This window comes from Miscanthus floridulus, chromosome 7 (genome assembly GCF_019320115.1).
Source record: "Miscanthus floridulus cultivar M001 chromosome 7, ASM1932011v1, whole genome shotgun sequence".
In the NCBI taxonomy this organism is placed as follows: Eukaryota; Viridiplantae; Streptophyta; class Magnoliopsida; order Poales; family Poaceae; genus Miscanthus; species Miscanthus floridulus.
The window spans coordinates 99,888,345-99,901,576 of NC_089586.1; the positions used below are offsets into that span (position 1 = coordinate 99,888,345).

Here is a 13,232-nt window from a genome sequence, read left to right on the forward strand (position 1 = left end):
TGTTTGCATCTTTGTATCACCAACTTGCTGGATTCTGATTTCTAGCAGAGAAATTATCCAAACTTCCAGCTCGAGCATGCATGATACTCTTGGTGCCAGATTGATGTCTCTTGACCATATTCAACGATCACAACCGGAAACCGGCGATTTGCCGAGTGCCGAGGCTTTGCCGAGTGTATTTTATCGGGCACTCGGCAAATACCGTGTTTGCCGAGTGCCAAATAAAATACACTCGGCAAACAAAAACACACGGCAAAATACGTCTTTGCCGAGTGTTTTTTTCTGGCACTCGGCAAAGAAGCTTTTTGCCGTGTGCATTTTTTTTTGCCCTCGGCAAATCATTTTTTCGAAGCAATTTTTGAGGCCCTAAATGAATTCAAATGAAAAACTTTTCAACTACAAAGTTGTATAACTTCTCAAGATCTACAAAGTTTATTTTGGTCATTTCTTCATTTGACAAAGCGACAATAACGTTGTTCATAAAATCTACATATCTCATATCTCTCATATTAATTTCATGAAAGTAGAAGATACATATATAAGATTTGTGAACAATGTTACTACCACTACGTCGGATGAACAAATGACCAAAATAAACTTTATAGATCTTGATAAGTTATGAAATTTTGTAGTTGGCAACATTTTGATTTGAAATCATCTTGTCATGCAAAAACGACGTTTGAATTTGAAAATTTTAAAATTTGAATTTTTCAAACGACCTCGGATGAAAAAACTTCCTAAATGAAAATTGTAGATCTCCAAAAGTTATGAAACTATGTAGTTGACAACTTTTTGATTTGAAATCATCTTATCATGCAAAACTATGTTTGAATCTCTCAAATTTAAAATTCAAATTTTTCAAACGACCTCGGATGGAAAAACTTACTAAATGAAAATTGTAGATCTCAAAAAGTTATGAAACTTTTTAGTTGACCACTTTTTGATTTGAATTCATTTAGGGCCTCAAACAAGCAATTTACTCTCAGTTTGCCGAGTGCCTTTTTTCTAGCACTCGGCAAAGCCGTATTTTGCCGAGTGCCTATATTTTGGCACTCGGCAAAGAGGTATTTTGCCGTGTGCATTTTTTTGGCCCTCGGCAAATCAGTTTTTCGAATCAATTTTTGAGGCCGTAAATGAATTCAAATGAAAAACTTTTCAACTACAAAGTTGTATAACTTCTCAAGATCTACAAAGTTTATTTTGGTCATTTCTTCATTTGACAAAGCGACAATAACGTTGTTCATAAAATATACATCTCTCATATTAATTTCATGAAAATAGAAGAGAGATATATATGATTTGTGAACAATGTTACTACCACTATGTCGGATGAACAAATGACCAAAATAAACTTTGTAGATCTTGAGAAGTTATGAAATTTTGTAGTTGGCAACATTTTGATTTGAAATCATTTTTCATGCAAAAACGACGTTTGAATTTGAAAATTTTAAAATTTGAATTTTTCAAACGACCTCGGATGAAAAAACTTCCTAAATAAAAATTGTAGATCTCCAAAAGTTATGAAACTATGTAGTTGACAACTTTTTGATTTGAAATCATCTTATCATGCAAAACTACGTTTGAATCTCTCAAATTTAAAATTCAAATTTTTCAAACGACCTCGGATGGAAAAACTTACTAAATGAAAATTGTAGATCTCAAAAAGTTATGAAACTTTGTAGTTGACCACTTTTTGATTTGAATTCATTTAGGGTCTCAAATAAGCAATTTACACTCGGTTTAGTATAATATATTGGGAACTAAAACGGAATCTAGACACAAGTGACAGTGTGGTGTAGTGGTAGAGGAGGTTTGTGCGCAGCGGGAGGTCTTGGGTTCGAATCCCGTCGGCCGCGTAGCCGTGAAATTTACGCGAAAAAAGCCGGAGATGGATGGGCGCCGACCGGTGGGGGCCTCCACCAATTAAAAAAAATTTTATTTTTTTTTGGGTAAAAATTCCCAATTTTTTCGGCTTTTTTTTCGGTTCCAACTTTGCCGAGTGTCGGCACTCGGCAAAGGCTTTGCCGAGTGCCCGACAAAAGACACTCGGCAAAGACGTCTTTGCCGACTCTTTTTTTGCCGAGTGCTCTTTGCCGAGTGCAGCACTCGGCAAAGCCTTTGCCGAGTGCAAATTGGGCTTTGCCGAGTGCCCCTGGCACTCGGCAAATTCACTGAGTCCGGTAGTGGATGAGGTGACATATGCTCTTTCAATGTGTCACATACATCCTAGGAAGTTCTCATGGTGTTGGATAATGTGGTGTTTCAACAGTCCTGTTCGGCTGGGCTTATTGCTGCTGCGGTTGATTGGTTGTGAGAAAAAAACATTGTTTCATAGCTAAAAAAATAGGGCTGATTCTGACTTATAAGCTCAAGCGAACAGAGCCAACATTTAGAGATTGTCGTTGTGGATGATTGGAGGATGACACTACGATGGAGGTCATTGGCGCCGCTGAATTGTGAAATATCGAAACTAGGCAATTGTCAAGGACATGGATAGACGTGAAGAATGTCACTAGGGGCTCTTAATTTAGTCTAGCATATCTTTCTTATTATTGTGTCATTATACTCCCAGTTTAATAGAATATCTCCACCTTTGAAAAAATAACTTTGCAAATGTAGGTATAATTAGGGCCTTAGGGGTTTAGGTTATGCTATCGGGCTATTTGCTTCACCCAATCGACCTACTAAAACTGTGAGAAATCAAAACCCTACCTGAAGTGCAGAAAACTGGCAGAATTCGTAACGAGCTACTGGAAGTATGTTTCCATAAAATTTGACGTCCAAAACAAGGACCGGAAGATGCATGTACACAAGCCGGTTCATGACGGTACAGATACATGATGACATATGGGCTTTTAGCACGGTTCCACAAAGTCCAATATCCCAGACTTTGGCCCCACACATTGCGCAATGGCCCATTGCTTGCAATCCTTGAATCAAGTTATAAGCCCAACTTTCTTAATGAAAGAGGCCCATGGATAATAAGGCCCATAAAAAGGCACGTCCAGGAAAACGGTAGAAGCATATGGGCAACAAGGTCATTTCCCTCCACTCCCGGCCTCCACCCTCCACACCCGGCGACCTCGCCGCCGCCGTGGCCATGGACCGGTGGACCGGCGTCCTCCACGTCCCCCTTTCCCGAGGCGGACCCCTCTTCCGCGTCGCCGCCTCACTCTTCCTCTCGCCCGCAAGAACGCTCGCCGTAAGGCCAAAACTTTCCCTTTCCTCTTCAGAGTTCAGACACTGGCCTTCTGCCTGCTTCGCCTACAGAGCCTGAACTCTCTGATGGCAGCAGGTTCCACGGGTCAACGCGATCCTTTTCACGGGCGACCGCGTCCGCGGCACCGGCGATCCGGCGATCAAACGGCTCTCGGACGCCGCCCACCTGGCTGGGATCCTCGCTGGGAAGCTCCCTGTGGAGACCAATGCGTGGGTGATCGACGCCGCATGCTTTGCTGGGCCATTTGCGGTGTACCGAGAACTTGTTCCGACCGTGGACGGCGCTGGAGACCCCAAGGGGTATGACCCCACTGGCCTTCCTGCCGCTGCCGGTGTTGCCAACATCCTTGCACACAGCATCGGTGAGGTATAATGTTTAGGCCCCGTTCAATTTGCCGAAAAAAGCCGAAATGCTGTTCCGGTTGATTTGTTGAGAGAGAAAAATACAGTTACAGCTGAAAAAACTAAGCTGAAAAGTACGGATTATAAGATACGAATTTTTAGCACAAATCATCTTTAGTCAGCTGCAAAGATCATCGGATTACTGTATGGTTTGGCTTCAGGGTTCCTATTTCTGTGCTATTCTCCCCTCAAGAGGTTTCTATTAACATGCAAATGCAATCGAAGATACTTTTCCCACTGCTTGTAGTTGTAGAGCTGTAGTGGATTCTGTGCTGTGGTTAAATTTTCTAATTCAGGAACTGTGGGGAAAATGGTATTTTTGCTACTTTTAAGTAATTAACATGGTATTCAAAGCTTTAAGCTGCTATTGTGCACTCCTGAACTAATTTGTACTGAATATATCTTGGATTTTCTATTGGGATAAAGAGGTGCCGTTTTAGTAACTGGACGACAAACTAGTTTGTTTCCTTCTTTGTTCTAAGAATGTTGACTGAGCCTCACTCATTTGGTTCACGTTTGATGACATTAGCAAATGTTCCTCTAATTTTCCTTGCTGAGATAATGCTTAGGTACTGATGACATAATGCTCCAGTTAATTTGTGTAATACACTGTTCTTGATAAATTTAACCATTTGCATCGGTAATGGACAAAACCTGCTCCGGTGTAATATTACTACAGTGCTCAACCTAGATGCTTGCTTTCTTTAACTCGAAAGTTATTTCTTATCAACATTTTTTTTGCATACTGGGACATTTGGAAGACCTCATCATTTCAATATTTCCATGCTGTTATTATGGGCCTGGTGCAAGCGGTAGAGTCTTACCGCTTGTGACCGGAAGGTCCCGGGTTCGAGTCGCGGTCTCCTCGCATTGCACACGCGAGGGTAAGGCTTGCCACTGACACCCTTCCCCAGACCCCGCACAGAGCGGGAGCTCTCTGCACTTGCTACGCCCTTTATTATGTTGACATATTGTGTTTATATGGTTTTGAATTTTTGTGATGTTTCTGACCTAAACTGAAGCACCCAGTTGTATTTGTTTTCTGAAGTAATGCTAGCTGTATGTTCTTTTTTAGGTAACCCTATTTGAATTTTCATTTCGTAACTTTCTTGTAGTCATGCCATCATGGTAGACTTCCTACTATAAAACCCTGTGCTTTTCCATCCTCCTATTTAATCTTTTCCCCACGTATTATGTGATTAACAGATACAAAATCGGTTCTTGGGGTTCTCAGAAAAGGATTCGGCTGTCAATCAGCATCCTTCAGCATCATTGCCATCCTACTCTCCTCCTAGGACTATCATCCTTGGCTTCAGCAAGGGTGGAGTTGTTGTCAACCAACTTGTGACAGAACTTTCTCGTTGGGCATCAGGATCAATGAAAAACTCGGTTGATGTTTCGAGACCAAATCCATCACATTTGACCCAGAATTTCTTGGTTCCTACTTCAAGTAGTGATGTGTTATCAAGTATTTCTGAATTCCACTATGTGGATGTTGGCCTCAACTGTGCTGGAGCATACATAACTGACCATGCAGTGATCAAGAGGATATGTGATTATGTCGTGCATGCTGGTAAGAACCTCCACTTTGTCCTTCATGGTACTCCAAGGCAGTGGTCTGATCCGAACCGCTCATGGATCCGGAAGGAGAAAGACATAATGCTCCAGGTACTTCGAGATGAGGCTCAGAGGAGTGAGCGAAGACTAGTGTCATCTGAAAAGTTCTATTTTGAGGGTAAACCCCACAGCCTGCTGATGCATTTTGAGATTTTGGAAGCAATGGATATAAGCTGATTCTCGATCCGTACAGCTTGTAGCTTTGTATTTTCTCCATAGCATTTGGTACAGATAATGTAATGTGAATATACTTCAGGGGTCTTAGATGCTACTACTTTCCTTCATGCTGAAATGCTGAATTCAAGTTAGTGCCGTTCTGTTAGTTGTCTTTTACAAGATAGTGCAAGAGAAGTCATAGTTGACAATCAAAAACAGTTGAATACCTCAAATTAAAGTGATCGATGGAATACTTATGTGAGGTTCTTTGTCTGAAGATATTTTTGTTTTCCGTTGGAGATAAGCGTCTTCTTTTTTCTTATCTTTCTTGCTGTGCTTATGAAAAGATTTGGCGCAAAGACTCTCCATTATGAGCTCTGCTCAAGGCTGTCAGGATAATATGTTCTCTTTTGCTGATGCATGACTTGCCGGCCTGCCATTTTCATTCTGCCATGCGATCGGCGGGATTGTCTTTTGTCAGTTTTAACTCCCTAGTATTCAGCTGTGAACAAGTCTCCGGTATTCAGCAAAACGACCAGAGCCTGCTGGCTGCGACGTAGTTGTCGGATCGGATATAGCACGACCACGATACCGAGCAGTGACGTTTTCCCGCAACTGAATCCTGGTTGGATGGACGCGCTTAGTTATTTATTCAGTTACTGTTGGTCTGTAGCGATATGCAAAGGAATGTTGAGCAATTCTTCGTCAAACAGAAAGGATCTCATGGTCCACGGGACGCATAAAGATGAAGCCGTAGGTGTAGGATAATGCCAGTAGTGGTTCTGTTAGTAAAGTGGCTAGTGCCATACGAACACACACGAATGATACAAAATTCGATGGTGATTCCAGCTGCATTCTTCTCACTGTTCTTGTCTCAATCCCTGGAGAACGCCTGAACCAGTCAAACGACAGTGTGCTGTTTCAAACAAGTTGCCAGATAGTTTTAGCACTAGGCCTTTCAACCCTACCCGTAGACGAATCAGGTTGACGCCCCTGTGATCTCTCGTATCTTTATACGGGACGTCCAAATCCGAACCTGCAGTTCCAGAAGAGAAGAAGGCAATCCATCTTTTTGGAAAAATGAGAACAATTCTACACTGCTTGTGTCCCATCGACAGCAATTTGCAAACGTGTAAGACGGTCGCGACCGTATCACGGAGCTTGGACGCACGCGATCAGTTGGTTGCTGCTGCTCACGCTCTTGGACTGACGCGCGCGCTGTCCGAGCTCGCTGCGCTTCGTTCTGGTCCTGATGAATGCTGCTGCTGGAAGCGATCCGCTGTCTCCTTGCGCGGCCCCTCGCTGCGGGACAAAACACGAGTAAGACCGCACGAACGGATCAAATCAACCGCAGGGCTCAGGCGGCAGGCCGACGCTGATTTGAGTCCAAAAATACGCTTTTTGGGGGAACCTGATTGCTTCCGTAATCGGATCGCGATCGCCCCTTGAAGCGGTCAGCTCAGAGCTCAGACTCAGGGAGATTACTTTCTTTGTTTATTAAAGTACTACCGATATCACTCACAGACCAACAAGACCTGAACGATCTGATCTTGTTTCTTTTTTTTTTTTTTTGCGACAAAAGGGAACGATCTGATCTTGTAGTGCCGCCCGGAATGCATACCCAAGGCGTGCAGGTGTTTGGGTCTGAGAAGCAAGTTGTCAGCCTGCCTGCATTGCTTCTGCTTCCGTCTAGAAAGATACGTGTAGCTTGGGTGTTGAGAGTGCAGAGCTCAGAGCTGGGAGGAGCCGTCAGGGACTCAGATTCCTGCATCGGTTTGAGCTCCGAATCAGACCGCGGACGCGATAGATTTATGCGTTCAAAGCAATGCAGCCGTTTTCTAATCATTGCGATCAACTTGACAGACTGACAGGTACACACACGGGTGTTTTCCTGGAAGCATTAAGCAAAGTATCGTCCTCTAAGTATTAAGCAAAGCATCGCCGGATTACTCTAGCTAATCCATCCGCTCGTTACTACCCAGGAGGGGGCAATGTGACAGGGGGCGTGTGGATGCTGCCCTCTTCTCTTAGCAGGCCACGAGGTTGGTGATTGGTAAGAGCGTGCACTTCATTCACCCTGCATATTCCAAATCACCATCCCTGTCCCTGGCAGTCTATTCGTCCCCCTGCCTAGTGAATGTAACCACTTACCGGGCTGTGACAGCGAAATCTCGTGTTGGAACTAGAGACCCCTGTGTTAAACTAATCCAGCTACTAGAAGACCGATGCGAATAGTACAAGTTCGGTTTCTTACCGGTACGACGATTGAAAATAAGAAGAAAAGGAAACAGCACACACACTACTAGAGCACCTTTGCTAAGCAAACGCGTCCAAAGCCTGATCAACTGTGATGTGTGATGTGTAATGTGTTCAGACCTAAAAGGGGTAACTAGTCTAATCCGTCTGCACTATGCAGGACAGCACATGTTACATCCTAATAAGGCCTTGTTTAGTTTCACCCTAACTTCCAAAAAGTTGCTACAGTACCTGTCACATCGAATGTTTGCGGCCCGTGCATGGAGCATTAAATGTAGACGAAAAGAAAAACTAATTGCACAGTTTGGTGGGAAATTGCGAGACGAACGTTTTGAGCCTAATTAGTCCATATTTGAACACTATTTGCCAAATAAAAACGAACGTGCTACAGTAGCCCCAAAATCCAAATTCATCAAACTAAACAAGGCCTAAGAATATAAGAGATTCATCAGGAACCAAAAAAAAAAAAGGATAAGGAATGGCTAACGCAAAAACCGCGTGGCCACGAGGGCCCGGGGTGCACGCGTGCATCCGTGATCCCCCAGACATCGCCAAGCGGACCTGGACGTCCCGTGCGTGCGTGCGTGTCTCGACGCTCGGCCGGCCGGCACCCGGATCGCCTAAAATTCAGGTCATGCTTACCCGCAAGCGTCCAACGTGGGAGGAGGATTCGCATGCCCTCAGTCAGGTCCCTCACCCACCCACCCACCCCCCGCGAGGTCAGGCCGCAGCGCCGCTTGCTCGGGCCGGGGTGGGGGCGGTCCGCGCCTCCGCGGTCGCGGGTGCGGCCTGCGCTACGCGCCGCGCGGACGCGAGCCATGCGTTTGCCGCGGCTCATCTTACTGTCACACACAGTTACACGACTACACGAGAGTTACTGTGCACATCCAGTCGGCCACCCATCAACACCGGCAGACCGATCGATCGCCGTACGCCTTAACTACACAGTCTACAGGTGCTGTTGCTGTTCGCGGTGGAGCCGCTCATCCCAAGGTCAAAACGAGAGGGAGGGGTCGGCAGCTCGATCGGACCGACTTGCCGAGACAGCGGCAGCGCCAGGGCAGCTACCTGCCTACCTCTGTGGTTTATTTGCCGGACCAGGCCAGGTCCGCTGGATGGATCTGTGTCGTCCGAGTGGCCACGGGTCAGGCTCCTCGCCACCTTTGACCCTTTCACCCCTTTCCCTTCCCTGCGAAACTATACGTTACGACTCTCGAGTCTTGACTCGCCTGCTAAGCTAGAGGAGGAACCCAGGCACCGCACTGGCACTGGCACTGGTCTGTACAGTAAGTACAGATGTAGCGAGATAACTCTCCCCATCCTAAGGTTCGCTTTTCTAGGTACTTTCTGAAGTAAAAAATTATGTAACTAGAAAAAACACAACTATCTATAGCTTAGAATAGAGAAATGGTACCCGTGGGTAACTAAGTGTTTTTTTCCCTTTTTTTCATTATATAACATTCAGATTTTTGTTTAAAATACTTTTGCAAATAGTTTGTAGTGTTTAGTTGTATTAGTCATCTCTTTTGTTGATACGTCGGCGCGAACAACCATATATCTATCACCAATCAATTTCTTGGCTTTAAACTATAGTCGTCATTATTTCATCTTTTTTTTCTCTCGTTCATATCAAGTGGTCGTGCAATTTTTAGCGATGCCAAAACAAGAGTCTTTAATTTCCTTTGATGAGCTCCATTCACCAATAAAACCACTGGCATTTCTCAGTTCCTTCCGCCCTTCATCTTCTTCTAAATCTGAACTCTAATTCTCTGAACCATCTTGTACATTATATTGGCCATTTTTTGTGCTATAATATTATTGTTTTCATCACAATTCTACTTTGTTGAGGCCAATACGACCTTAACTAATCGCTCACTGGCTTTGTCAATGAGTCAACATCCATCACGTCTCAAGCGTTGCCAAGGAAATTATGGAACCATCACTGACAGCGGCGGATCCACAGGGGGGGGCTCCAGCCCCTCCTAATTTTTTGATTTCAAGCCTAATCACTGTAGCAAAAGCTTGATTTTACCATTAAATCTTCATGCAAATCAATATCTCCATTATTTTAGCCCCCTTTATCCCGCATCGTGCATCCGCCACTGATCACTGATGGTTTGTTGATCTCATACCTGTGACCCATTCACTTTGCTGCACTGATGTCAATCATGACATGACTATATTTGTTTCCACTTATTACTATTTTTTTCTTGATTTTGATATATTGCTTGTTTTCACTCGACTTCATGTGAAAAATTATGATTTTTTATATAAGGGGGAAATGAGAGGGAAAGAGAGACTGGTTGACATATACACAATTCTTATATTAATATTAACCAGGTATGTCATTTTTTAACGGTACAGGTATTTCGTATATTAATATTAATATGCATGGAACACTCAACGATAGTATATGTACATCAATATACATGACAAAGGTACTCAAATATTAAGTCATTTACCGATTTACTTTGTATAGGTAAATCGTTTACCTGTTTGTACATTATAGGAGCAAAATGCTCTTAGATCACCTTGCTATTGAGCTTTAAGACGGGTGATGTGGAACGTACAGCGATGTCGTGAGTCGTGACAGATAACCCTCACTTCTCCATTTTTAGCTGGTTCGTTACACGAGACTAGTAAGCAATTACCGGATTCCTCACAGCGGGTCATGCGTGTCGTCAGTAAATTATATGGAGCCCGTAATATTCCCCATCTTCCAATCTCCTTTCATTGCTAAACCTGGAAATCTGATGAAGAAAAAAAAAGTTCTCCCCTCACGCCTATATAAGTTCGCCGGCCCAGCTCAAGTGCTCAACCTCTCCACCGCAGTTAGCAGTCGCGCACGCATCCAAACTCCTGAGTCCTCTCTGCTGCCTCGCGACCTCCAGACTCCAGTTCAGCCCCACACACACCGCCCGCGAGCTAGCTAGCACGAGCCCCACACCCGAGCCATGGACTTCAGCGGTGAAATCGACGACTTCTCCCTGCAGCTCATCCGCGAGCAGCTTCTCGGCGGCGAGGCTTGCCTCCCCGCCGTCGTCGTCCCTAACGCCTCGGCGTACTCTGGCTTGTCAGTTCATCATCCCATGCAGACGGCGTTCCACCAGCCCGCCGCGGCGTTCTTGCCGCAGCAGCAACAGCAGCAGGTTGCGTACGTCGACTTGACGAACGAGTACGCCGCGGATGCCACTGCCGCCTCGGCCGGCGAGGCGGCGGCCTTCTGGGCGGAGCCGGTGATGATCCGGTTCGGCGGCGAGCCTTCGCCGGTGTCGGACCCCAGCCGGAGGCCGCTGCTCACGATCTCCCTGCCTCCGACCTCGCACGCCTGGGGCCCGGCGGCGGCCGTGCCGCTGGTGGAGGCACAGGCACAGGCCGCGGCAGCGGCCCTGGACGTGAATGACTTCCGCAAGTACCGCGGCGTGCGGCAGCGGCCGTGGGGCAAGTTCGCGGCGGAGATCCGCGACCCCAAGAAGCGCGGGTCCCGCGTGTGGCTCGGCACCTACGACACCGCCATCGAGGCCGCGCGCGCCTACGACCGCGCCGCGTTCCGCATGCGCGGCGCCAAGGCCATCCTCAACTTCCCCAATGAGGTGGGCTCCCGCGGCGCGGACTTCCTCGCGCCGCCGCCGCCGCCCCCGCAGACCGCGGCGACGACGACGTCCCAGAACAAACGGAAGCTGCCGCACGACGCCGCCGAGGCCGGGGCCGAGCCAGCAGCCAACAAGTCCGTCAAGGTCGAGGCGTTCGGATCGCCGGCGTCGTCGCTGACGTCGCTGTCCCCCGCGACAACGACGACCACCACGGCCTCGACGGTGACGACGTGCTCCCCATCGTCGGAGGCTGGAGCCCACCACGAGGTATTTCCCATGACGCCGTCGAGCTGGACGTGGGAGCAGCTGGAGGGCGTGTTCGGAAGCCTGTCGCCGCTGTCGCCACACCGGCAGCTCGGCTTCCCGGAGGTCACCGTTAATTAAGCGGTTATCTATCGGCCGCTTAATAAGCATCGACGATAGGTGTAAAGACGTTAACAATTGTTTAGCGGTTTTTAGCTATGCACGGCCCTGGCTTTGGACTCATCTAACTTGAGGATTTGGCGTGGCGCTTTGGAGCTGCATGTGTGTGTACAGAACGAAAGGAGGTGATATATAGGCATAGATGTGGAAATATATACAAATATACAGGGGTAATTACACCAGAAATGGCAGTATGTATAAGGTGTTTGATGTGATTTTGTACATTAAGTAAAGAAAAGAGTGTACATGCTTATTTAATACAGTAGTTACATATTTGTGAATCATGTCATCAGTTCGCCATATTTATGTTGCTTTTGCATTTTTTTTAAAAAAAAGGACGACAAAAGCTTTTTCGCAGATTTTATTAGACGACAAAAATGAGAAAAAAAGGTTTTTGCATTTTCTGGTGCCATATATTTGATCAACACGTAGATAGATGCAGGGAGATCTGGTACCTGGGTAAATACAAATAATAATAAAATGATATTGGGGGATCCGAAAACCTTCGTGTGGCCTGCTACTAAACGCCAGCCAAATGTTGATGAAACTGCAGCAAAGAGATAGGATTATATTTTTTAGCAAAATGATCAAAGTATATTTTTTTCTTTTCAAATCACCCAGCAAGATGCGATGGGTTTGCTCTCGTGGAACTTTGCATGGGTGTTAACAGACCTTGCAACTATTTGGTTCTATTTTGAATTTTTTTTCTAGGAACTTGCAGTCATTTTCACCCGTCTGAACACTAGTCCATTACTTACAAGATGTTTACGTTAGAATGCAAAACATTTGACTGACGGCCCGATGCTCATCAGATCAGAGCAACCATTATATTTAAGCCTTGCAAATGTTCCTTGTATACATAGAACAATACAAATAAAGATTTTACATTACTATAGCTTAGTGAGTACTATTACCGTACCAGGCACACAACAGAGAAGGTCTGCGGCATGCATCTTGGAAAAATAGTGGATCCATCTGTGTTTGCTCAGCTAATTAGTTGTCTCAACTTAACTACAAATGACGCATCTTTTTCCTTTAATCAGGCGTAGACTGTGTACGTAGACTGCTTGAGAAGAAGATTAGAGTAAGGCGCACGCATGCATGAGCATGAACGACGCTGAATGTCAATCGTCAACTGCTGCAAGTACGTTACGTTACGTGGTCTGATCAGAACAGAGAATCTGGAGCTGACAGGCATAAAAACTCTACGAGATTACCGCCAGTCCGCCACATGCATGGCAGCTCGCGGTCAGTTGCTTCGACGACCGGGATACCAGCGTGAAACAATCTACGTTGGTAATCTCGTCGGGATCTCCTTATGGATCAGATTAGCAGTACTAAGGTACGCTTTAAGGAAGCTGGCACGAAGCTACACGTAAATAAGGTCCTCCCAAAACAAATGTAAATAAAGTCAGTTACTATGTACAGTACTAGCTAGACGATGGACTGTTAGTGCAGTTCCTTACATTTGTATCTAATCTGCATGCTTGATTTCGAGTATCAATCATCGCCGCAGGTTTAGCTAGCAAAGCTCAAATCGCAGAATGGATCAAAGCTAGGCTCGAT

The 13,232-nt window shown here is 45.7% G+C and overlaps 2 protein-coding genes across 3 annotated transcripts; both read left to right on the forward strand.

Annotated features, from left to right (window-relative positions):
- The first annotated feature begins 3,046 nt into the window (after positions 1-3,046).
- Positions 3,047-5,645, forward strand: LOC136463961 (uncharacterized). Of its 2 annotated transcripts, none has more exons than XM_066462926.1 (3): positions 3,047-3,202; positions 3,293-3,586; positions 4,828-5,645. In XM_066462926.1, the coding sequence occupies exons 1-3, from the start codon at positions 3,101-3,103 to the stop codon at positions 5,413-5,415; spliced, it is 984 nt and encodes a 327-aa protein (XP_066319023.1). In that variant the 5' UTR covers positions 3,047-3,100; the 3' UTR covers positions 5,416-5,645. The 2 variants fall into 2 exon arrangements, with proteins under 2 accessions (XP_066319023.1, XP_066319024.1); XM_066462927.1 differs by having other exon boundaries at positions 3,296-3,586.
- Positions 5,646-10,512: 4,867 nt separating this feature from the next.
- LOC136463962 (ethylene-responsive transcription factor 5-like) lies at positions 10,513-11,742 on the forward strand. The gene has a single exon (XM_066462928.1). The coding sequence runs from the start codon at positions 10,605-10,607 to the stop codon at positions 11,625-11,627; it is 1,023 nt and encodes a 340-aa protein (XP_066319025.1). The 5' UTR covers positions 10,513-10,604; the 3' UTR covers positions 11,628-11,742.
- Positions 11,743-13,232: the final 1,490 nt, after the last annotated feature.

Bases quoted from the DNA above. Each gene is read 5' to 3' on its own strand.
- LOC136463962 (XM_066462928.1), top strand. From the start codon at position 10,605: ATGGACTTCAGCGGTGAAATCGACGACTTCTCCCTGCAGCTCATCCGC.
- LOC136463961 (XM_066462926.1), top strand. From the start codon at position 3,101: ATGGACCGGTGGACCGGCGTCCTCCACGTCCCCCTTTCCCGAGGCGGA. The intron at 3,203-3,292 runs GTAAGGCCAAAA...CTCTGATGGCAG, and splicing joins CGCCCGCAAGAACGCTCGCC to CAGGTTCCACGGGTCAACGC. The intron at 3,587-4,827 runs GTATAATGTTTA...TGTGATTAACAG, and splicing joins TTGCACACAGCATCGGTGAG to ATACAAAATCGGTTCTTGGG.